Source organism: Cololabis saira, chromosome 7 (assembly GCF_033807715.1).
Source record: "Cololabis saira isolate AMF1-May2022 chromosome 7, fColSai1.1, whole genome shotgun sequence".
Classification (NCBI taxonomy): Eukaryota; Metazoa; Chordata; class Actinopteri; order Beloniformes; family Belonidae; genus Cololabis; species Cololabis saira.
In genome coordinates, this window is record NC_084593.1 from 15,196,585 (window position 1) to 15,223,177 (window position 26,593).

At 39.4% G+C, this 26,593-nt stretch overlaps 1 protein-coding gene across 4 annotated transcripts in view; it reads right to left on the reverse strand.

Annotated features, from left to right (window-relative positions):
• Window positions 1–498: 498 nt before the first annotated feature.
• LOC133446790 (C-terminal-binding protein 1) overlaps window positions 499–26,593 on the reverse strand; it is a 48,959-nt gene continuing 22,864 nt past the window's right edge. For 3 of the 4 annotated variants that reach the window (XM_061724873.1, XM_061724872.1, XM_061724874.1), the window contains exons 2-11: window positions 15,789–15,943; window positions 11,561–11,705; window positions 11,058–11,161; window positions 10,522–10,624; window positions 9,937–10,061; window positions 7,787–7,876; window positions 5,315–5,445; window positions 3,780–3,907; window positions 3,226–3,340; window positions 499–2,040 (exon numbers count right to left, since the gene is read on the reverse strand). In XM_061724873.1, coding sequence (XP_061580857.1) covers window positions 1,842–2,040; window positions 3,226–3,340; window positions 3,780–3,907; window positions 5,315–5,445; window positions 7,787–7,876; window positions 9,937–10,061; window positions 10,522–10,624; window positions 11,058–11,161; window positions 11,561–11,705; window positions 15,789–15,926 — 1,278 coding nt within the window. In that variant the 5' untranslated portion in view covers window positions 15,927–15,943 and the 3' untranslated portion in view covers window positions 499–1,841. Of the gene's footprint in view, window positions 2,041–2,122; window positions 2,152–3,225; window positions 3,341–3,779; window positions 3,908–5,314; window positions 5,446–7,786; window positions 7,877–9,936; window positions 10,062–10,521; window positions 10,625–11,057; window positions 11,162–11,560; window positions 11,706–15,788; window positions 15,944–26,593 lie in introns of all 4 variants that reach the window. The other variant, XM_061724875.1, reaches the window with a different exon arrangement.

The following is a 26,593-nucleotide window of genomic DNA, read 5'->3' on the forward strand; positions in this document are numbered from 1 at the left end:
TGCTGTTTCTTTTTTAGACACAGATACAACCAAGTCACATAGACACAGGCAGGCAGAATACCATATGTACACATAGACATAGAGGCCACAGAGGGTGGTGAAATGGTACACTCAGGAAGGACCAAGCTTGAAATGGTAAATGCATACAAGTCTGGAGGAATCAATAGCTCCCAACATGCTTTAGTGAAATGTCTTTGCTTCCCTGTGCATGTATATGCAGTAAACATTTTTCTTTTTGTGGTTGTTGAAAACAATGAAAACGGTTCTGTTTCTCAGGGGAAGTCTCTTCCTTTAGAAATGTTCAAGCTGTGTAGTTTCTTCTTGAAGAGTCATAGGTGGTTCCTTTGGGAGAAGTTCAAAAACAGTTAGTTTGACCTAACTTTAAGTGCTCAGTTGCTTCTAATTTGTCATTAACCATTAAAATTGCACTCACTAAACCACTACAATGGAGTTCAAAACAAAAAGTGGGAAGAAATGTTTTTAGCTTTTAGTTGAAGAAATACGTACGACTAAAAGGGGCAGCTTCAATAAAGAACTAATTTAGCTACATAATGATTCACAAAAATGTTCACAATTACCACGTGTGACGGGGGAAAGGACTGAATCATTGAAGACAATATGGACATGATAAAATCCTTGTCCCAGCATAGTTTAGACTGCTACAAATGCTCAGTGCATCATCTTGTCAATGAATAAATTAAAAATACTACAAGTAATCAAGTTGTCCCAGCCAAGCATACCATTTTTTTCCCCCACCTCTCCGCAGCAATTCTTCCCACAACTCCATCGACTTGGGTCAAACATTTACATTTAAGTCCCCAGCGCAAAGTGACACTCCCATTAAACTAGGCCAACGAAAGCAAATATTAGGTCCAACTTTATCTCTCGCTAAAGTTGTTTTTCTAATGTAGTGGCACACAAAAAGGCAAGCAGGTAAGAAAACGAAAAGCACTAAGTGGCATAAAAATAATTTTATAAAATAAAGATGTTTTGTTTTGTTTGTTTTTTTAAAAGAAAAATTATATACCAACTGCGGAAACTTAATTTCCTGAGATGGTGTGCAAAAAGCTGCCTCTTTCTTGGGGGGCTTGCTAATTTGGGAACATGTAGGAAAGCAAAAAGGACCAAAAAAAAAAAAGAAAGAAAGAATGGTTTTGTTTTCTGAAATTGGTTCGGCTACTTGGAGAAATCACCCTTTTGTTAAGACTGGAATACAAACATCAGTATCTTCTTGCTGTAAGTCTAAAAACTGTACAGAAACAGGTGGTTACATTCATGTCATAACCTACTAACTTTGTTTGAACATCAAACTAAGGAAAGGACAGAGAAAAGAGAGAAAAACATGAAACCCGCCCCTCTAACTTTGGACACACTACAGTCTAGGACAGCAGAATTGGATCCAGTATTTATTTTTTCCCCCCAAAATGACCACATTGTTTATTTTTTGTTGCTTGTTTTTTTTTTATGTCTGGCACACAATGTGAAAGTCAGCTTGGAATCATCAGAACCATTTCTGGTAGGGGCGAGAGGACTCTTTTGCTCCTTGATTTACAGCATCCAACAGCTAATCCACTCCTCTCCGTCGTCACCATCCTCCCCGTTTTCCTCTTTGGAGTGAGACCCGGTTGTTGGAAGCAAATGCCAGAGAGTTGAGAATCCACTCAGAGCCTTTTTCAGATAAGAACTCGCCATTTGGGAAGTCAGCGCTACGACACCCGTTGCCGTGTCAACCTCCTCCAGTCCCCAGAGGACACGGGCAAGCATGTGTGCGGGGGTGTGTGTGTGTGTGTGCAGGTGTGTGTGTGTGTGTGTGTGTGTGTGTGTGTGCGTGTCCATGGGGGCTACAGTTGGTCGTTTGGGTGTTGCTCTCTGTCGCCCTCTGCTGGCTTCACTATGTTTTGTCCTGGAGACGGTGCATGGGGAGGGTGTGTGACGACGGCGGGCGGGAGGGTGTGCGTTATGGGCACGGCACTCGGCACGATGCCTTCAACTGGTGGAGGGAGGCCACCGGCCGGCAAGTTCACCACCCCGGGGGGATACCTGGAGAGAGAGAGAAGCTGATTCATGAGCGGGTGGGGAAAAAAGAACGGAGCAACATCCGAACTACTGTAGATTCACATACATTGTCGTCATATTCCACACACCTGCAACCTGGCCAGAGTGTACAGAAGTACAAGGAGTCAGTGCTCAGACATATGTAAAAAAGGATAAAATAAACAACAACGGGATAAGATTCACATATTCAAGTGTCCAGTTCAGGCAAAGCAAATATCTGAGGAGAACAGTTTCAAATGTTTTGTGAGGAAATAAAATGTGAGTGTCTCGTGATGGAGCCGTTAGTGAGCATGAGTGACGAATCCTTGTTTTGCTAGTGGACAGGAGGCACCACAGCAGGGCAGAGGACGGATTCAGGCATGAGCTGCTGTTAAAGAGAAGGGTTCAATCATTCCAAGTTTCCGTCTGTGGAATAGGAAGATTATCTTTATAGAGGACGGCGCTGTCACATGTGAAAGAATTGGTCATTGATTCCTTTTAAAAGGTCAAAAATATGGTTAATAATCGTCTATCGTTTGTATTATTAATTTTATTTCCAAAAAAAAAGGGGCGGGGGGTCCTTTCTTTCTTTCTTTCTTTCTTTCTTTCTTTCTTTCTTTCTTTCTTTCTTTCTTTCTTTCTTTCTTTCTTTCTTTCTTTCTTTCTTTCTTTCTTTCTTTCTTTCTTTCTTTCTTTCTTTCTTTCTTTCTTTCTTTCTTTCTTTCTTTCTTTCTTGTTCTCTAACTTTCAGGTCCTGTAACTATTTGGATTGACTCTACATGCATGCAGTGCAGCAAGCAAACAGCGAGGGCCATGTTTGGGCAGGAGTTAGAAGCTGTTAAACCCAAAAGTCAACTGTGTGGCTATTTTGGTCCGTGTTAAGCCCTGTATGCTCTCCTAAAGCAATGCTCAGTGACCAGTGAGCTGTGCTGGATACACTTTTCTTTTTTCGTTTGTCATTGCCTTGTTGAATCTCCCATGCTGTTCATGTTCTACAGAATCTACACCATTACAATTATAGACATGTGTGTGCAGCAGTAACACTGTAAATCCACCATAGCAGCATGCTCTGACAACCATGTTGCAAAACAGAAATACAAACATTTTGTATTATTATGTAGAACCGTAACTCTGAGAGACCAAACATTGATTGTTAAAGACATTTGGTGAGTGCAGATGCGGTGACACTACCTGTAGGCTCCGTTGAGCTCCGGGTGGACTGCAGCTGGATCAACTCCTGCCCAGTGGTTGTTCTGGGTGAGAAATTCTTTATTCACGCAGTTCTTCAGGCTGTCTGGGATTCGCCCTGAGAACAGAATGAAAGAGAATAATATCACATGTGAAAAAAGGAAAATGTGAACAATGTGTTCTACAATTCATTGAGGAGAGGTTGTTGTCGCTGTTAACAGTGTACTTTTTTATTCATTTATTTTTTGTGTTATCTTGCTGACCCACTTTTTGCAGAGATGCAAAAGTTAGATCAGATTAAACAGGCCACCGGTGAAAAACAGATTAAATAGGGGCCACAAGAATAGAGAGAAAAGACAGAGAAGATGGAGAAATGCCCATAAATCTCTCTTGCTCTTTTTGAATTAAAAATGTAATCTCAATTCAATTGAAACAATTGCTTATGCTCAACAGCAGAGGACTAACTAAAAATGTCGCTCTTGCTTGCACAACTCAACATTTTCCAGCAGAGGTCGTGTTTTCACGTGTTGCTTGTGTTTCCAGTGTTTGTACGCTACCTGTCACGGCCCGTCGGATCTCCCTGGCTGCCTCCTCTCGCATCTCCAGCGATGCCTGCTCGCTGTACCAGGCAGCGTGGGGCGTACAGATGAGATTGGGAGCGTCCTTCAGTGGACCCTGACTAAAACTGGCACATTATACAAACAGTAGAGTCAGTGGGAGCTGGATTATTTCATCCATCACTGTGTGATATGTTGATTTTCAATAATAGTACAGCACCGGCTCCTTATGTTTTAAATCCAGCCATTTTGTCTGATTGACACCTCAGGAAAACAACGGTCAAACTGCCATTTAACTGTCTGTCAGATCTAATCACTGAAATCAGAGAACATTTTTGTCTTGGTGACTTGGAACGTGACAATCCCATTTGCCCATTTGGGATGTTATTTTAAACCAAATAAAAACAGGATGCACAAATGGGCGAGTTCTTCTCAAGCTTATTTGTGGGGCACAAGTGGAAAACTTTCTGCAGACAGTGTCACTTGTGTTTTGCCTTGACACTGGTGCTAAAACGATTAAAAAATGGTATCAGAGTGTAAACTGAACGGATACTTCAGCTGGTGATATTTACAAAAAGCGTTTTCACTGCTCACAAGCAAAGCTGTGCTTGACATTCACAATATTGTAATTCTTACCAATATCAAGTTTCAACTCAGTTTTAAATCTAAATGTGTCATTAGAAATAAATGAACATAAAACACTTCAATTCCCATAATGACAATAATTTTACTACAGCACGAACACTAAACAGTGACGCTGCAGTAATGGCAAAATATAATTTGCATTGATTGTGCACAAACTCCACTTAGTCTTCGTCAGTACTTTTGCAGATAGAATATACGATCATTTAATTGTCCCCACAGGGAAATGTGTTTTTCCCTCATGGTGCTGTGCCCTACATGCCTCCACAGTGTGATAAAACAAACAAACAAACAAACAAACAAACAAACCACATAAAAGATTGCACCTACCCCTCATTGTACACTACAAAATATTGACAATGAGACATTTTGCACCTACTCTGTGGTTACGTCATAAAAACTATAGCACAGACCCTGTAGCCTCAAACGGCACTATTTAAAAGTTTAATGGAAATGGGAACAAATTAATTTTTGAAATTGGTTTTCTATCATTTAAAATAGTTCATTTTTCAGAACTACAACCTCACTTCCTAAATACTTAATGTAAATACAAACATGTGATGCAATATGGTAGTTAGCCGCTAACACAACATTTTGTCTTTTGCCTCTTTGTTCTTATTTAATTTAGATAAGGGGGTTAAATTATTAAAAAAATAATTGAATTTATTTCTATTTTGCCACATGTGTGTTTGGAAATGGGATAGTAGTGACAATAACAATAGAGTCACTTTAGTGACAACAGCAGGAATGTTAAAACATTACAGTACATTTGACGAATGTCCTTTATATTCCCAACTAGCATTAAAATCTTACTCTTTAATATCCAAAAGGTATTTTTTGTAGTATTTTGCTGTCGGATAGAGAAATATTCCCTGTTTGTGTGTTTGTGTTACCTGAAAGGCTCTGTTTCGTGAACGTCCAGAGCAGCTCCCCGTATCCTGCCCTCCTTCAGGGCCTGAGCCAGAGCCTTCTCGTCCACCAGGCCCCCCCGGGCCGTGTTCACCAGGAACGCCCCCTGACGCATCTTCATACACGCGGAGACACACAAGGACTGCAGAGTTACAGCTGAACCAGTCATGTATCATCATATATATGAAACAAAATACAACCTTATGTTAGTACTAGGGCTGTCAGTTTAGCGCGTTAGTTAGATTGATTAATTACACTGCTAATTAACGCGTTATGAAAATTAACGCAATTAATTATGAGTGGCAAAATGCGCGACCATTTGAAATTTGGCCCATTGAATAGAATAGAATAGAATACTTTAGTCATTATACATGGGTACAGTGAGATTAAAAGCAGCACCACCTCTGCAGTGCAAGACAGTGCCAACAGATAAGAAATATAAGAAATATAAATAATATACAAATATAAAAAGGTTAAGGTGCATTTTGAATCGTGAAATCAAGACCTGAGATCCTATCTACAGATAATAACATATAACTACACATGTGGTGGAATATTGCACAGATCCGGTCCGGGGAAAAGTATTGCACGGTAAAAAACAGTAATGCAAAAAATAAGTAGAAATTAAAGCTGCAAGCAGCGATGAACGGGCCCTCGCACCCTTGTGCACGTTCAGGCATGCTGCAGTGGAAATGCTTGTATGACTTGCATGTAGATTCTTCAGGCCAGGACATTTAGCAGATGACACCAGCCACGACTCTCTATATCAAACCATTCAAAAGTTATGGCAGAAAGTAGGAACTATCAAATATGGACCAATCAGATGAAGGGGGGGCGCGCTTTTTGGCGTCTATCGTCGCCACCAAACCGCTTTTGACAAAAGTAATCCGCGTTGTCGCAGGATCGAGACCCACATTTTGATGTATAACACACCTGGGTGCACGTTACGATTCAGGCCGCATTAACTGCCGAAGGAATGGCATAAATTTCGCCAAATTTACACAATTAATTCAAAATGGCCGACTTCCTGTTCAGTTTTGGCCATGGCGCCAAGAGACTTTTCTTTAAGTTGCGACATGATACAGGTGTGTACCGATTTTCGTGCATGTACGTCAAACCGTATTATGGGGCTTGAGGCACAAAGTTTTCAAGGGGACGCTGTTGAGCCATTTTGCCCCACCCATTAATGCAAACCATTAAATATCAAATTTATTGCCAGGCCTGGCTTGCGTGCAAAATTTGGTGACTTTTGGGACACGTTTAGTGGGGCAAAAAGGCCCTCATTTCGTCGAAAGAAGAAAAATAAAAACGAGGAAAAAAACAAAAATTCTACAGATACAATAGGGCCTTCGCACTGTCAGTGCTTGGGCCCTAATAACACAAAAAAGGGCACTGAAGTGGAGGGCTGTGAGCCGCTGTGTCTGTGCGCGCCGCCATAGGCCACTTGGCAGTGGCAGGTCACTTTCCTCCTGCTGCTGGTCAAACAAACAAAGCAGGTGACAGACGTGGACGACTCAGGGGAGCGACTCAGCAAATCTTTGCTGGGGCCTTTGAACGCCAAGTTTATGTATAAAAAGAAAGAAGACGGGACTATCAACGAGAACGCGGTGATTTGTACATTTTGTAAAAAAGAATTTTCCTCTCACCGGAGCTGCTCCAGCCTGAATTATCATTTAAACGCTAAACATGTCCGGACAAGTTCCACTGTAAAAGTTACAGCTACTAGTACTTGAATTGCTGTATTGAGTCAGCTTTAGTTTTAATTTTGAATTGAGAGTCTGCTTAAATGCCTATTTGAGACTCAGCCGTATTTTATGAATTTTATTTAACTGTATTTGCATTGCATTTTTGAATAATGCACCTGACCTAATTGGTTTGCTGATGTGCTTGAGCTTTTTCTTTTGAATTTCATTTATGAAACCCACTTCACCAATAAAAATGTGGATTTCAAATCTTCTCTTCTTAGTGTATTCTATTGATTAGTCATGCACTGCAATTTGCAATGTCCTAGAATTCTAATTCTTTATTTGGGGACCTTTAGCAGATATGAGATTAAAATATGATTAATTAGATTAATTAATTATAAATCCTGTAATTAATAAGATTGATTTTTTCATTCGCCTGACAGCACTAGTTAGTACAGAAATTCACATTGTTCATTGTGATATCTGATTGATCCAAGTAAAGCAATATCCTCTTCATAGATGCTTTTAAAGCTAAAGTTCTTTGAGGGAAAGAGCTGACATCGATTGGCGTTGCTTCATTGGTTGCTTTCATATGCAAGGCACGCTTTCATGGACCTCGTTAATCTATATGTCAGCCGTGGGCTTCCCTTGGTATCTGCCTCTTCAAATATTTATGACTCTGAGATTGGTGTGCAGATAGATAAATCGTTTAAAATGTGCCCGCGGTTGCACCCTCCTGAGGCTGATTGCGCGGGGCTGTCTGAGCATTACCTGCTTGATGGTGAAGTCATTGATCAGATGGTGGTTGTGTTCGTTGAGGCTGCAGTGCAGAGAGACGCAGTCAGAGTGGAAGAGCAGATCCTGAGGATGAAAAAAAAAGACAGAGGAGTAACTGAATTCAAATACTCCCTTAACACTTGGTGCTGCCACTAAACTATCTAACAAAAACACTTAGAGGTATCTGTTTTTGTAGTAGAGCTTGAGTTTTTCATACAGGACTGTCTCAGAAAATTAGAATATTGTGATAAAGTCCTTTATTTTCTGTAATGCAATTAAAAAAACAAAAATGTCATACATTCTGGATTCATCACAAATCAACTGAAATATTGCAAGCCTTTTATTATTTTAATATAGCTGATTATGGCTTACAATTTAAGATTAAGATTCCCAGAATATTTTAATTATTTAAGATAGGATATTTGAGTTTTCTTAAGCTGTAAGCCATGATCAGCAATATTAAAATAATAAAAGGCTTGCAATATTTCAGTTGATTTTTAATGAATCCAGAATGTATGACATTTTTGCATTACAGAAAATAAAGGACTTTATCACAATATTCTAATTTTCTGAGACAGTCCTGTATATTCATTGTGTCTATAGTAATCACTGTTTTCCCTGTTTAGTAAAAATGTAGTCCTAATTGCTCCAGCACTATAAAATAAAGCTGTACAGAGGGGATGTGGTTTTATTGCATCAGTCCACTGTCATGTGACCAAACTTCTCTTTATGTATAATTCAAAGCAATCTAGTAAACTCACCAACTTTTGAAAAAAGCTTCTTGTATTTGGAAATATCTGTCAAGCCAAAGAGTCACGGCAGTGCTAAAAAACTACTGTAAACTTTTGTTATTACTCAGGATGTGACTCATTTTATCAGGAAATTAGCTTTAGAAGCGACTATGCTTTCAGTTATTTTATTCATGGCCTCTGAACCATCTAATGGGAATTAACTGAGCCAGTAAGGCTAATAGGAAATTCTCCAAAGCTTGGGCTTGAGCAGGGCTCTTGTACAAACCAACAAGGATCCAGCACTGACAAGGTGCCACTGCTGCCGGGTCCGTTCATGTTGCCAGCGCCTGAGCACACTGCAAACACCTGGAGTCTGCTCAGGTAGTTTGGCTTCTTCACAGCTATCTCCTTTCAGATGCACTTATTTGCTACGCTGAACCACCAGATGTAATCTCTCACTCAATAACCCCACACTTCTTCCACATGTGGAATCAGTTGGAAACAAAATTCTGCCAGGATCCGATAATTCACTCAGTGCCTCACAGGATGTGTGGTGTATGAAGCCCTTTTGAGGGATAAAACAGCTGATAGGATGCGTTGAAATAAATGAATAATCATTAGTGATGCACCGAATGTTCGTTAACCGAAATTGTTCGGCCCGAAAATAGCAAAAAAAACACTTTTGGTGTTCGGTGGAATAAGTGGGGAAAAAACCGAACAATTAATAACGGCATGTTTAGATGACACAATCAAACAGCGAACAGCGTGGAGTGAGGGGCGTGCGGTGTTAAATGTCAGCATGTCAGATCATTACTTGGATGTGGGGAAAAAGCAGAGGAAGCGAGAAATGATCCAGGCTGAGTTGGATTTGGGAAAGCCGCTTGGTGATGGAGACGGTCACGGGATGCACAGCGGAGGAGATCGGGGAGAGAGCGCAGAGAAAAGGGCCCGTACTACCGATGCGGTGGAGAACCCTCACTGTCTGATATGACGAGATCCTCCAAGAAAATAACTCATATTGTTACAATTATTATACAACGCTTCAAATTGCGGAGATCTGCCCCGCCGCGACCCGATTAACTGGATTTGAACGGGAGAAAATGAAAAAGGATTATGAGAAAAAATACAATAAGTACAGTAAGAAAAATTTTGACTGGCGGGTATTTCACTGCACATTTTATTTGATTTATGCAATGGTGAAAAAATTGGCAAAATAAATGAAAAACTGCAAAGAAGCATTGTTCGGAATTATTTGGTATTCGGCCAAGTGTTTATTATTATTTTCGGTTTCGGCCACAAATTTTCATTTCGGTGCATCACTAATAATCATGTTACAAAGAGTAGCTGGAAACTGCTCAGTGGCTAATCTTTCCTGACTGGGATGTCAGTCGTACCTGGGATGTGTGGATTTACCTGAAGGGTGGTGACTCTCTGGAGTCCCAGGGATCTCTCTACTCCGTCAGCCAAGTAAGGGTCATAGAAAATCACATTGAAGCCAAAGGCCTTTGCTCGCAGGGCTACGGCCTGACCCACCCGACCTGCAAACACGTGAATCCCCACAGGCACAGAGTCACACGGGACAATTCACATCAGCCCTCATTTGAATACATTTAAATGTAATGGGAAAGAAATAGGTAATTTTACTCAGCATCTTATACTTCGTTTTTTGACTTTTGGTATTAACAAATCTTGTCACGCACATTTGCTCATCATTACCGGGGAAGCCTCAGACTGAACAGGAAGGAGATTTGCATTCTGCTTGTGTTTAATCGGCTTATATTTTATTGCCGGTAACTCCTTGGGAAACCAATTTAGCATTAAGTTTTTTAAGTTTGCTCGGCATAAACCTGATCGACAGCTCGACATTTCACCATTCAATTAAGCCCGGCGTCTGATAAACATTGGCCTATGCTGTAAGCATGGTGCTTAATTCTTCAGCTCGAAACACCTCTACAAATGTGACGCGTGTGTTGTTAAGTCATTATTTTTGCTTCTTACCGAGTCCTATGAGTCCCAGGGTCTCTCCTCTAATCCTTGCTGCTCCCGACGCCACTTCCCGGATCTGCTCCACGCTCTGAACTCGCGTGCCCTCCCGTAGAGCCTGACATGAGCAACCATTAATTATCACATCCAAGTATGAAACACGGACAACAAAAGCATGAGTTTAACATGATCCAGCTATCATTCATGTCAGGACTGGGCACTTAATGACCCAAAAAACAGAGTCCTTTTAGATATTGTGAGCATGGTTATCAAACAAATCTGCATAATGATTTGAGGAACAAATCATTTTACTGTACCTTCTACACTTTACATCAACGTCTTTCAAATACAGCAACATTCTAAAGAAAATGAAATGATTCAATTTTGCCGATATGTCAGTTGACCAGTTCTTGTCGAAACTGAAATTTTTACAACCAAATGCAGATCTGATACCAATACATCTGGAATTAGTTCATTTGAATTTAATCCATATGAGTCTCTCTTTTTTTTCTTTCTTTTTTTTCTTTAATCAGCCACAGAAAGCTACAAACCTGGTGCAACCAGGTGGTCCGTCGGTACAAGGTGAGGATGTGACATAGCGTCGAGTCCGCCGTCTCCTCCACTGAGGCAGCTGGCATATTACATACAGCTATGCCTGCCGGACCAGAGAGCATTTGAGGATTAGTAATAGCTTTTTTTGAGCATTTGGAAAGACATATAAAGTTTTTGGGAGGTAATTTAGGTGGAGATGTGCAGGCTGGAGGTGTACTACAGGTCAGCAGTTTTACTACAGTCACACAAAATTACAATTTAAATGGCAGAGCCTCTTGAAGGAATAAGTTAGAGGAAGTTAGTCAGACTCAAACTCCACCAGAGGCATAAGTTGCAATAATTTGGTTGAATTCTCTTAAACCTGTCAGTGCCCATTACAGCAAGGGATATTTTATATAATTTGTAGCAAGCGTGAGTTAAAAACATTTGTTTTGTATCTTATAGCACCGCTGGCACACTAACATGAGGCATTACTGAGAAGCTCTTATTAGTTTGATCGTACCAAGTTCTCCAGCAGATTTAATGTCAATGTTGTCATAACCGCTGCCGATGCGGACGATGATCCGCAGAGCTTTAAACTTCTCCAGGTCTTCTCTCATCAGAGTGATGGTGTGGTACATCAGCGCTCCTACCGCTTCATTCAAAACCTGAATGCACAAAACACACACACATACACACAGCAAGTTAACTAACAGAGGAACAGTATCTTTTTTTTACTATGTATAAATACACGAAACAGCCTTTATTATCTCCGAACACACTCAGAAACATCAATCTGTGGAAAAAAGGGTTGAATTTGATCTCAATATAAACAACACTTGCACAGAACACAAAAAAGCTCTTCAGATCTGTGTTTTCATGGGTCTCTTAAATTGCAAGAGGACTGTTGTAAGTGCATGTGTTTACACAACATGCGTTCCAAATGGCCACCTGGGACTGGATCTCAGTAATCCCATCTGTCTGCAAAATAACATGTATCCTACATGAAAACCGTGAGCTGCAATCTGAACAACAAACAGAGCATCAGCAGGTCTAATGTATCTTTAAAATCACAAATATGTTCAGTGATGTGAACGATGTCAAGGTTCAAACACAAACATGTTTTCAGATGTGCCTGAGTTGCATCTTAAATGTTCATAATTTCTCCTTGAGGAACCGAAGTGAACTGAATTTAGGTCATCACAGAATTATTTACATACGTTTGAGTGAACTCAGCTATGCTATTAACTTGATATGAGAGAAGGAAACTTAGCATTAAATAATCTGGGACGTTGCAGAGCTCAGTATTGCTACTGTGCTGGCTGCAGACGCGCAGACTGAAGGTTTGAACCGTCTCTCCAGATTTGACATCGTTCTAACCGCTGAAGAAATGCCTGGAAATAACTAAAACAGAAACTTTTCCCGACGTAATACACTCATGGGCAGAGGTGGGTAGAGTAGCCAAAAATTGCACTCAAGTAAAAGTACTGTTGATTCAGAATAATATGACTCAAGTAGAAGTAAAAAGTAGTCATTCAAATAATTACTTGAGTAAAAGTAAAAAAGTACTTGGTGAAAAAACTACTCAAGTACTGAGTAACTGTTGAGTAACGTCGGATTTATTTTTAACACAACCATTCAAACAGACAAAAGTACAAAATAATCATCTTTAGGCAAATTAAATCAATAAAATAATAAAATAAATTAAAATGAATAAAAAATAGCTTAAATTTAAATAATATTAAAGTAAATTCAAGTACTTTAATAAATAATAAAATAAATAAAATAATAACAGAATAAAAAAATAAATAATAAAGTAGCACAAAATTTCAAGCCTTTGTACTTTTCTTTTTTAACCAGAACTAGAACAAGCCCATGAACTCATAGAAACTCTGTGTGTGTTTGAGTCTGTGTAAATGTGACAAAACATGCAAAAACAAACATTTTTCCCAAAGAATCACCCAGTGATGTCATGAGATTGACGCGTACGCGGATAAAAGGGATAAAAGAAAAGTAACAGCTCAACGTATCCTAATGTAGCGGAGTAACAGTTTCTCCTTCACAAATCTACTCAAGTAAAAGTAAAAAGTATAGTGATTCAAAACTACTCCTAAAAGTACAAAATTTCCCAAAACTTACTCAAGTAAATGTAACGGAGTAAATGTAACTCGTTACTACCCACCTCTGCTCATGGGTGTGTTTTCCTGGTAACATACAACAACACTTAACCCCCTTGATTCGACACGCCACACTAAGTTCTGCTTTCTTATATCGAAACTACAGTTTTAAGGAACTGAAATATGCAGAGTTGAAATCCTGACATGTGGAGTAAAGCCTGTTAAACGATGATTCAAAGTAATGACATGATGCTGCTGAAGGAAATAACATCAAAGACACAACCTGGCCATTGGCCCAGATACCGGTGATCACAATGGATATTCAGTAAATAATAAGCTCACATACTGTGAATTGCTTTTAACGGAAAACATCTAATGGAAAAACCTTGTTTAGGGTCATGCAAGGTCATAACGTGGTCCTTCAACGTGACACATTTGTGTTCACACTGCTAAAACCATGGCTACATGGCAGATGTGAATGTTTCCTTTATGCTTCTTTATTACATTACTCACACCTCTATTGAGCGCCGTCACTAGCGGCCCAGTCACCCCTGATGCGTGTTAGCACCAGGTCTGAAAAGCCCCACAGAGCAAATATGAACAAAAACCCTTTTGGTTGGAATAGCTTCTAATATTACCTTCACATCCTGTTTTTTTTCTTTTTCCATGGAATAATTAAATAAGCAGAAAATCTAATAACAAGAAGTTTGGATATTTATTTTTCAACTGCAGAAATAAGGTTTCTACATTTAGAAACTGAGCCTAATATTAGCTGGAATCAAATTCCCATGGTAATAAGACGCCTCAGATGTGGTCATTTTGTTTTAATCGACAGTGAAGAATAATGACTCCAAGGCAAAAATGACATTTTCATAATCAACAGAAATACATTATAAGGCCCTGGAAGGCAGTTAAACTGTCACCTTTTAATTGGCTCTCAGTTAATTGTATGATCTTTTTCCTACATTGCCAGCCCACACTAAATATATGTGTGTGTGTGTGTGTGTGTGTGTGTGTGTGTGTGCGTGTGCGTGTGCGTGTGTGGATGAAAATGACATGCGGTTCAATTATAGTAAAGAAGCCCTTTTAATTACACAGTGACATGACTGCTCAGTGGAGAGCCGGAGAGAGAGCAAGAGATAAAGGGAAGCCATCTGTTTTTCCCACACTGTGCTCACTGACGGAGAGAGAGAGAGAGGGAGAGAGAGAGAGAGAAGGAGAGGGAGAAAGAGGGCAGGCCAACAGCAGGCCTCAGGACAGCCCTCACACAATCTGGCCCAACCACATTATAGCTAAAGAAAAAGACAATTACATTAACTATTGGACATCTACCACATAAAACTAAAGCAAACTGCAATTCTATTTGGCTCTAAAAAGACAATATACAATGGCGACCTATCTGACCAGCGTGACTGATCAGACACTCAGAAAGACTTTGACCATGTACAGACTCAGTGATCACAGTTTGGCCATAGAGACGGGTCGACACAGGCAGACCAACACTGGAGACAGAACAACACTTCCTGTTAAAGTGAACAATACAAAGACTTTAGATCTAAGTTCTTTCCTAAAATTAAACAACAAGTCCAGGATTTTGATTCCCTCTCAGATCAGGACAAAAGCCAACATTTAATTGGAGAAAAAAAAGGAAAGTGCTTTAGAAGCTGCTAAATACATCAGTGCATGTCATAGATGGAGAGAAACACAACCAGACTACACAGTCTCCTTATCCTTATACAGTCTCCCTGCCTATTAATGTTCTGTATATATATATATATATATATATATATATATATATATATATATATATATATATATATATATATATATATATATATATATATATATATATATATATATATATATATATATATTGTATGCATGTGTTAGTTATTTAATGTGAAACATTTATTGTAATTGTCTTAATATTTCATGTATTAATTGTATTGTGGTTTGTTGTATGTATATGTATGCTTTTGGCAACAATGGTTACCATTCATGCCAATAAAGCCAATTTGAATTTGAATTTGAGAGGGAGAGGTAGAAGGAGAAGGAGAGAGAGAGAGAGAGGGAGGGAGAGGGAGAGAGAGAGAGAGAGAGAGAGGGGGAAAGAGAGAGAGAGAGAGGGAGAGGGGGAGAGCCTGGCAGAGTCCCAGTAAAAGATGTAACCCTGCCAGACATACAAACCCATTTACAGTCCATACTGGCTCTGCAAGGCGCGAGCATGACCTGCATTTTAAATTTCTTCTTTGTACTTCTTTTTCACTTGGCTTTTTGGGTTTTTTTATACCTACTTGATACAGACAAGACAGACAAGTCAGAAATTCATTCTGCCAAAAAGTTTGCAATGGTTTCTTTTTGTAGTTTAGATCCCTTGGTGCCAAATAGTCCTGTAATGTGAGCCCAGTACTCGTCCAAAACTCACAATACGAACACGTTGTATGCACAATACTACACTTAGAAGATGCTGGAAACCATCTTGTGAACTGAGCTTATCTCACTTTATACCCTGTAATCCCCAATATTGGCTTTTTCTAAAGAAGTTGTGTATCCCTTTGTAAAAACGTTTCCCAGTTCCCCGAGCCAGATATGACACGGTTAAGCGTTCATTACGTATCGTGTTGAGTGCATCACCTTTTCGTGAATCTCCTGTGTGGACTGAGCGTCACAAAAGGCCACAGTTGCTACGTCTTTCAGGATGGGCATCTCCACGGTGCAGTCGCGCCCGTCCAGCAGCGCCACCAGGGGGCGTGGGTGCATGGGCCCATTCATGATGGGTGGCCTGATACCTGTCGACAAAACACCAGGAAAAAATTAGGAACATCGGCAGGAAAAAAGGTGCAAGAAAAGAAGAGGAAGAAGAGCATAATCAGAAAGCCACTAGTTCGTCTAGAAGCAATTACGACACACGCTTTGGGATTAAAGGTCCTTTCTGCCGTTTAGAAAAGAAGACTTTATTGATCTCCCAGAGGAGAAATTCAATCGTGCAGCAGCCAAACACACACACGCTCAACGGTTTATACAAAAAATTAAAACTAGAAATAACCAATAAATAGCTAAATAATAAAAAAAGAGCAATATAAAAAAATTTACATGTGCAAAAATACATTTACTGATCATTATCGTTAGCGCATCTTAAATCACTTCTTGTGTTCTCAGTTATCACTTTTTATCTCTTAATTGTGCAGCCACACATGAATGTCTGCTTCATCGAGTCTCTTCTGGACTGATGCAGTTGCTATAACAACTGTGTGGAAATAAGTGTGAAAGCTAAAATAACAACAACAACAAAAAAGCATATTCAATAGCCTCTGTCTGGTGCATTGTTTTGTTTTCCCTAAAAAAAAAAAAAGAACTCCTCAGAACCGTAAAAAAAAAAAAAGTTGTTATTTTGGTTTATTTATTAAAACATATTACTTTGCTGAGACTTTAAACAGTGTTATTAGGGAGATAAAGTGTTTAGGACAGTAGGAAATTGCAAAGAAAAAGAAAGTTGCCTCGGGAGACCAAAACCATAAAGATAATTTTACAAAAAAAACCTTTGTATTTTGTCTTGATGGAGAGAGCATGGAGAGTTTATTATCTTCATATTATATGTTAGTCTACTGTGGAGCATATCTTCGATAACCTTGAACATATTCTAAAAAATAGACAGTGATGTGTGTCTGATGAGAGATGATAACAGAAATATGTCGATAACCCTTCTGCATCTTTTCAACATGATGTGTCACCACCATCACACGTGGAGCGTTGCTAGGCACTTCAGGAGGATAAGTGGTATTTAACAAGACAGATGTGCCAGACAAGCCCAGTAGTGAGCCTTTGTTCAGGTTTAATAAGAGCAGCGGTCAATGGGAGTTGCATACATTAGTTTTCCTTCTCTAATCAAACACACTGCAATTTTCTGTGATTTCTTTGTTTCCCTCTCTCTCTCTCTCTCTCTCTCGTTGTGTATGTGTGTTTGTGCATGTGGGAAGGGGGAGTTTAAAGTATAAAGTTTAGACAGTCCCTTAAAAGTCTGTTTCTGCTGATGCTGCTGACTCCAGCCATCCCTCATTTCTTTCTCATTCCCCTCTGAGATGTGCAGGCTGGCATGTAAAATAGGCACGGCTCTTGCGTCATCTCGTTCAAAATGTTATCCAAAAACCTTTGAGATTCAGAGCTAAATTTAAATTTGACATTTGCCCTCTTGAACCACTCGTACCATTTCCGTAGGCCAACATTGTGGGAAAGAAACCAGATACATAGTTCATCCATCTACCCATTTTCCAACACCCTCTATAATCCTATTATGGGTCACAGCGGGTCTGCTGGAGCCTGTCCCGGCTTTCTAGATAGAAAAGTCATTGAAATAAAAAAAATATTATACGCTCTATTCAATATTTTTAATGTCAAACATTCATGTCAGCCTAAAAGTCAACAACATTGTTACTGCTGCAATCAAAAGTAAAAAGAATGCTTATATCGAGTAAAATTGAAAGAAACTTAATTTGACACAACAAACAGTAAAGTATATATTAAGAACTCAAAGTTGTAACTTTATGTCCAAATATCCATTTGGTACATCTCTTTGCCATGAATGTATAAAAAAGATCCTTATTTTGCAAAATGTCCTGGTCTATTATGGGGGGAAATACCATGATAAAAAAAAACATTAATATAACAAAGGAATAAGCAAGTTATGAGGACGTTCGGCCTGTTGAGTAGTCAGTTTTGTGAAAGACGTTATTTAAAGACACGTGATCCACTATGCATGCACTCTCTACTATTTCTAGCACTTCAGTACCAGTAAAGGCTAAATTGGATTATGGAGATTTTCACTTGAAGGAGTTAAATATGAACTGTTTAGTTTGAGTGTCGAGCCAACAGGCAAGCTTCGTCGCTTTTTCACTACTTTGTTTATCCACCTTCCTGGCACAGTGAACACTACGCTCTCTGAAATTCACTGCTAAGTCTACATTTTTGTTCTGACCTAGAGTCAAATTTTGAAGGCAAAAAAAGGGGGAAGAGAGAGTTAAAGACTCACTGATAGATTTGTTTAACAGGAATGAACTGACTTCCAGGTGACCTCTACACAAGCACACGTGTATTTGAAAACCAGGCTTCAGTGTTTGTGTCCCCACTTATGTCCACAAAGGAAATGTTAAAAACAGCTGTTCTGACATTTCCTTTGGCTTTTATTTCTTCATAGAGAGTATGAACCCAAGATATTTCACGATTTTCCTTCTCAACTTCATTTTATCTGTTTATATACACGAGTTTTTGCAATTTGAGGCCTGCAACACGTTCCAAAAAAAGTTGGTATGGGGACAATTTAGTGCTTGTACGAAGGAAACGAACATGTGTTATTTCAAATATGTCATAGGTAACTGGAAAGATGATCTGACACAAAAACAGCATCCATTTTTAGGAAGAACGTGCCAAAATAACCATTACAAATACTTAAGTTTGCGCCAACTTGTTGACACTGGCAATTACTTTAATTTCTTTTTTTTATAAAGTATTTTGAATTTGAATTCATCTACTAAAAAAAACGATCAGAATTTCAGACATTTAAAATTAAAGTGATGCAGATAATATACATCATAAACCGGCCAAGAATGAACCCAAATAAGTGATCTCCATTCACTCTTTTAAACAGTTCTTTGCTTTTGTATGATATTTGTGGCATGGATTTCTGAGACCTCTTGTAATGTACATGTCAATAAATGAAAATAAACACAATCCTTCAGTCAATTTCTGCATTATCAACTTATCTGTATTGTCGGATTTTCAGCCTGAAACCTGATCTGACGAGGCAGCTCTGCAGTAAGATAATAAGGTGTAACTTAAATCCTGCTCACTATGCCTTATGTGGCCTGGTAAAACATTAGTTTTACATAATAGCCTTTGCCTGGAGGCAGTTGCACTTCCACGTCAATACAAAATCTATGGTGCATAGCTGAGAAATTGGAATTCAGCAACAGTGGAAAAAAGAAAAAAAAAAGTAATCAGGGGCTTCAACATGGCTTTCACTTCAGCACAGACTCACATTTGTCTATACAATGGGAGCTGCAGTGCTAGTTCTTTTTCCTCCAGCAAACTAACTACTCTTTTACCAGATTTGATTTGATTGAAAACACTTTGGAAAATGAATTGTGTAATCAAATGGGCCGAAAGTTGATTTAATGAAATAATGAAATATTCCCGGTCTTGTCAGTTGTGCGTTAAAGCTTATTTGGAAAGTTACGGATTCCAGACATTTCTCCCACTCGCGCTCGGTCAGACTGAGGGAGGAAATAACTCTCATTCCAGCACCAGGATTGACCTTGAGAGGACCAACACTACTGACTGCTGAGTCTTACTATATTACAAAACATGATCCTGTTCACACACTCTGCCTCTCCCCCACACACAAGCCCTCAGACCCAACTAAAAATATGAATACGCTCTCTCTTTGAATTGCTAAACTCAACAAAGTCAAATGTCCATTATTACTTGGTCTCTCTTATTAAATGTTTTTTTTTTCCTGCTTTCCTGTCACATTAAACACTCATTAAATCCTTCATTATATTGAATAATTGCCCCGGCTTTTCTATCACTCCTCTCAGTTGCTAAATCCTTTTCCATCTCCTCCATCTCTCTTCTCCTTCTCTCATTATTTTAAATACTCCAGTAGTCTTGCTACCCCCTGTAGCTCGGGGGTGGGGGGGACTGCTAAGAGCTTTCGCTTTGCAAATAAGCCTCTTGACAGCCAACGGGGGCCACAGCTTCAGCTCTCCTCATTCTCTCCATCCAGCATTTATCTATGGTACATTCAGTCTCCCTACTATAAATATTAAAAGTTTGGAGCAAATGCAGCAATATAGTGATAGGCAATCAGTGGATTTGAAACTGGGGGTTTAAAACGATTTTGGTCTTAGTTCAAACCAAAATATTAATTTGTAAAATAAGAACAGTACAGGACTGTCTCAGAAAATTTGAATATTGTGATTTTCTGTAATGCAATTACAAAAACAAAAATGTCATACATTCTGGATTCATTACAAATCAACTGAAATATTGCAAGCCTTTTTATTATTTTAATATTGCTGGTCATGGTTTACAGCTTAAGAAAACTCAAATATCCTATCTCAAAAAAATTTGAATATTCTGGGAATCTTAATCTTAAACTGCGAATAGGCTTGCAATATTTCAGTTGATTTGTAATGAATCCAGAATGTGTGACATTTTTGTTTTTTTAAAGCAGCACAACGTAACTTTCAGCTTTTCTGAGTTTGGCGGCATCTTTTGGACAAAAGCGGTAGTGTTTTACCAGAAAGAACACTACGTTTCCCATGAGCACCAGCGCGTACTGCCATAAAACTCCTGTCCCGTCGCTGCATTTGTTTTGATGATAGAACACGGGACGCTTTTCTGTTTCAACAAGTGAACAGATTGAACGCAAAAAAAAAGATGTTAAACTGCTGGAAAGGAACTGGAATTTACCGGGATACCTTAAACAAGGAAGCCAGGGAGCGGGATATGGAGAAAATAATGATTATTAACGTTTGGGTTCATATGAAATCTCTACTGAAGAGCCATGTGTTTCATAGCCATGTGTTTCAATAAATTTGTATTAGTACAACATACAGTACATGTTTTGTATTCCTCTTACTTCTCTTTTCTTTTTTTTTGACTGCTATATTATGCTGAAGAGGTCCGAGGCGTGAACAATATTTTTGTTTTCCTCGTGAGATTATTTTTTTCCTCTGCAGCTACAAATAAGAGTTAATATTTTTTTCCTCAACAAACTAGTTTTATCTGAAGATTGGGGTTAATTGCACCGCAGAGAGCTGGCCAGCAACTGCGTTTAGCTGGCGAAGTGGGGAATAAAACCCGTGTTTTGATCCGCCCCGGTCTGTGTGAGTGTTTGTGGTTGAAGGCTGTTTATGGTTCTGCGTTAAATCGACGCAGAGCCTTCGGCGTAGGGTCACTTTTCCACCTTAATATCATATTTCCAGAGTCATTGTGATGGTACATCAACTTCCAACAGGTTTAATGACACCTCTGTCATGGTCTGAGGGGTCTGTATCGCCTTCACTGGCACTATGTAACTTTGAGGAGCATGGTAGGAACCCTGCCACACTAAAAGACTACAAATCGTTACGACTTTGACTGCTTTACGGCATACGTCACTTCCCCCTCCTTCCCGATTCGCAGTCGAGACGAAAATGGGCGGGGCGTGGAGCGCAGAGCTCCGCAGAAGCTGTTGCTGTTGCGGCTGCAGCAGCTCCACACAACAGACGTGGGGAAAAGATCCTAATGGTTTAACTTTTCACCGGTTTCCTGCTCGGAGGCAGAACCACGCAGGCCAAGTATCTGAGATAACAAAGTAAAAGAGTGAAAGAGTCGTCGGCTCGCTTTGGATCGCGGCTGTAACGACCAAACACCGGCTTCCACACAGTAAAGCCTGAATTATGGTTCTGCTTTAAATCGACGCAGACCTACGGCGTAGGGTACGTGGCGACGCGCAACGTACGGTGCGTGTCGCCGCGTACCCTACGCCGAAGGCTCTGCGTCGATTTAACGCAGAACCATAAACAGCCTTCAACCACAAACACTCACACAGACCGGGGCGGATCAAAACACGGGTTTTATTCCCCACTTCGCCAGCTAAACGCAGTTGCTGGCCAGCTCTCTGCGGTGCAATTAACCCCAATCTTCAGATAAAACTAGTTTGTTGAGGAAAAAAATATTAACTCTTATTTGTAGCTGCAGAGGAAAAAAATAATCTCACGAGGAAAACAAAAATATTGTTCACGCCTCGGAGCCTCTTCAGCATAATATAGCAGTCAAAAAAAAAGAAAAGAGAAGTAAGAGGAATACAAAACATGTACTGTATGTTGTACTATTATACAAATTTATTGAAACACATGGCTCTTCAGTAGAGATTTCATATGAACCCAAACGTTAATAATCATTATTTTCTCCATATCCCGCTCCCTGGCTTCCTTGTTTAAGGTATCCCGGTAAATTCCAGTTCCTTTCCAGCAGTTTAACATCTTTTTTTTTGCGTTCAATCTGTTCACTTGTTGAAACAGAAAAGCGTCCCGTGTTCTATCATCAAAACAAATGCAGCGACGGGACAGGAGTTTTATGGCAGTACGCGCTGGTGCTCATGGGAAACGTAGTGTTCTTTCTGGTAAAACAATACCGCTTTTGTCCAAAAGATGCCGCCAAACTCAGAAAAGCTGAAAGTTACGTTGTGCTGCTTTAAGAGGAATTTCCAAATTACTTTCTTCCCAAGATTAATTTATTCACATTGGGGGGATATTACTGAACTCTACCACAGATTTATTGCTCGACCACAATGTCATTCACCGTCACTCTCAATAACTTCTCTTAGTGGTCTTAGTGGCAGTTTCCGTTGTAGATTTCTTGTGTGGGCAATATTTTATGCCACATATATTAAACATAACTTACATGTAATGATGAATGGTTTCCTTTATTTCATGGCACATGTATGTGGCTGGTTTCAAGTTATAGCTGATCAACCATAGATTACACATAGCTGTGTATTCATGACTATTACTAAAGGCAAAAGCAATATAAAAAGACTGTCCGGGTAGATTTACTGTAGAAAAGTCAGCAGTGTGGATACACACATGCAATGCAAGGAGGGTTTCAGGAAGCCAAAATATGCCTGAATATCAAAATATGTTCAGAAAATATGTCAATGAAATACATCAATTTTGCAAGAAAGTGTTTATGCATGCATGTGGTGACTATTCTGCTGATTCAAAGAAGAATATTTTGCGTAAAAACAGCAACACAAGTTTGGCACATTCTGTGACCTGTACATGCAACAGTCACCTTTCGGTAGGAACAGGCTCTTACATGATAAATCCTGATGTGGACATGATATCCTAGGGGCAACAAGAAGAGTTATTGCCTCATCATCAAAACTTACTACTCATCCTAACGTTTTGAATCCACCGCTCCTCTGTGAAATCGTGAGCAATAAATCTCAATAACGACGAACTTCATGTCTACATGGCCGAGAGCCTTGCAGCAACTCGTTACAAATGTCTGCCTTTTGTTTTTTGAATAGAAAATAACGACAACTAGAGCAGCTGCATTAATTACAATTAACCCCCTCAAATTATAAACGGTCTGGACAGCCATCACCATTAACTTTGGAAGAATTAATTGGAAGAGGAGAAAACACTATTTTGGCACAAAAATGCAACGAAACTCCACGGTAGCTTTTTATTAAGGCACCAGTTCAGCAGTTACACACATAACCCAATTACCACACAGCTGGTGTGCCAACATCCTTTTCTCTGCAGCTTAATTTTATATTTTTAATTAACACCTTGTCATTCATGTTTTGACACCTGGTCAAGAGCCTTTTTCACATCATTACCATTTTATCTCAGCTTTTACTTTGCACAAGGAACTGCTCACTTGCTGCATATGTCTGTGGTGGTAACTGATGCAACCCTGCAGACAGTGAACACCAGCATCAGTGTACACTTATATACCTATGTAACCATCATATACATTTTAGCAGGTCAGACGAGATAATCACGCAGCTCCAAGCAGATTGATTGGAGACCAGTCCTGGGACTGCTTTTTAAAAAATGTATTATTTTTGTTTGTTCTGTGTTTGTCTTCCTGCAGCTGTACTACGGTACTTTGTTAGGCGGAAGAAGAACTTAGCTGTACGATTGGGCTCTAAAATGCCCTGATTTAGGTTCGGAAAGTAGTATTTTTACACATTAAAGTTCACAATAACACGCAGAGCTTAGCCAGCATTTTTTTTTTCATTGCCTAGGGGAGACACTACTGTCTCTACTGTTACGGACTATTTTGAACTCTTCTCTTGCCCATTAATCATGGCTCATAGATTTTACTACAGCTCTGTCATCAGGAAACGCTGACAACCCCCTCTACTTTCTTCTCTTGCTTATCTGCCTTCTCCTAGTTGGAGCCAGCACAAGTTTCCAGTCATGTGGAAGACTTCCTGCCTTTTTCCAGTACATAAAATATCTCATCCGTCTGCCCTCAACCACTCTAGATTGATTACCCAAACATCCCACATTAAGGAAGTCTTAGCGAGACTGAAATGAGCAGCTAAGCACCTTTCAGGAGCCTGCAGTGTGCTTACTCTTCTAGGGTTTGAAATTAAATAAAAATTACCTCGTAATACTTACTAGATTCTTGGACAGACAAAAAGGGTCTTTTGAAGGCATTGGATAGACTGTTTAAGGACTTCTAACATTTTACAGACTAAAATCACTTATCAAAGCATCACAAATTATTAAATTTTTTATCATGTTAAAATCACTTTCACGTTCACTTTCAAATTCATTTGAAGGAATCTTTGATCATTTTTAGGAAGTGTTGTCTAGCTGTCTCTAGACAATTCCCATTCGCAAATACTATCCAAGTAACTTAGATTTCCCATCCTGGTCATTTATCTTGTGACGACCACATGTTAATTAGAACCATTTCAACAAAGAGCCACTTCCGGTTGACCCGTTTTGTTTGGCGCCAATGTACGCCTTCCGTATATTTTTCCACTTTATTTTGATCTGCTCCGGTGTCCTGATGAAGCTTCTGCCATCTCTTTCGCGATCTTCATGTTGGTGTTTAAACAACTATTTAACACGCGCCGTCTCCTTTCACTTCCGGGTGAATGTCCCAGAGGAAATTCTCGAGCATGCGCAGACTGCAATATCCGATGTCTCCGTATACATGGCGTTAAAATTCAGACTCTGAACAAATTATCTAGGTGTTGCTATCCGATTATTAAATGTCCGATATAGGTCCGAAGTAGATCGGATTAAGGTGTTTACATGCAGTTTAAAAGTCCGAACGATGTCTTATACGATCAGAAATCCGATTGAACTGCTGCATGTAAACGTACTGACTATGTCAAACATCCCCAACGATAAAACTAGCTCACAGAGCTAATCACGACATCATGGCAGATAATTAAAAAAAAAAAGCAATGAAGCAAGAGACCAAACAAGAGTGGACACATAGAAATGATCAAGTTAACGATAATACTTGACTGGAATCGAACCAAAAGGGGAGAATATCTCTGTCGTGAGCTACTGCCATCAAATGATTCAGCAAAATTGGTGACATTTTCTTACTGTTTCCAGGTTCAGCACTAAAAGGTCTGTAAATATGTGGCTCTGCTGGATTAGCGCTATGGGGACCAACTGTTAAATTGGTCCATGGGATGTAATACCTTTGCATGCATTTTATGATGTTGTAAGTGGCTTTTGTGCCTTTGGTGATGCGTATTTTAGCCAAATAATTAGTTTCCTGTTTCCTGTTTCTGTTGTTAGTCTTGGCTTTTTGTCAAATTGTAATAAGTCTATGATGCAACACTTAGTTGCTCATTGAGGCTGTCCATGTGCTTTCATGCCTTGTCAGTGTAACTTAAAGTGGCTTTAAAGTCTCCTTTCATGTCAGTAATTATGATTCAAGCACAATCAGACGGTCATTTAGCACAATGCTAATGAATTGTAGTTGATGGCACATTCACATTGCAGTGTTTTTATGTTCCACTGTGCAGGGAAAAGAAGAAAAGCAAGATCAACACCTGTGACCAGTCAGCCATCTGTGACCGTAAGAACCAGGAATCAAGCCACTGCAAGCCTGATGTATTAAACTACCGGCTCTTCTGGCATGCTGTGACATCGTGTGGTTTGAAAGCCCCTATCTGCTCTTCTTTCTTCCCTGTGGTGCTGGTATCAATCCCCCACCAACCCCCACACACACACGCACACACATCTATTCTTGCCTCATTTTCTGATCTCCAACTCTCATTTCAGGTCTTCCACACTTTTTTTGTTTTATTTTCAATTTTCTCTTGTACTGAAAACCAGCGTGTCCCACCATGATTACATGTGTACTGGGGAAAAAAAGGAAGAATACTTAGGTGATAGGTGTTCAAAGAGCTTCACATATCTGCAGTCTTTTATCTCTTTTCTTTTAACTCTGCCCACCTACCCAGAAGACATATCTTTCACCGTGTGCCCACATTTCCAGAAATACAGGTGCATACTCAGCACGCCAGTTCCTGGTGGCTGAAGTGGCCACTATTCAATCATCCACGGCCACCGATCAGGAAAAGCCAGCACAAACAAATAAATAAATATATAAAATCTGCTCATACATATATTTATTTAGAATTTTACTACCTTGCAGGCAGTATTTCCTCTTTATACAGGACTGTCTCAGAAAATTAGAATATTGTGATGAAGTTCTTTATTTTCTGTAATGCAATTAAAAAAACAAAAATGTCATACATTCTGGATTCATTACAAATCAACTGAAATATTGCAAGCCTTTTATTATTTTAATATTGCTGATTATGGTTTACAGTTTAAGATTAAGATTCCAAGAATATTCAAATTTTTTGAGATAGGATATTTGAGTTTTCTTAAACTGTAAGCCAC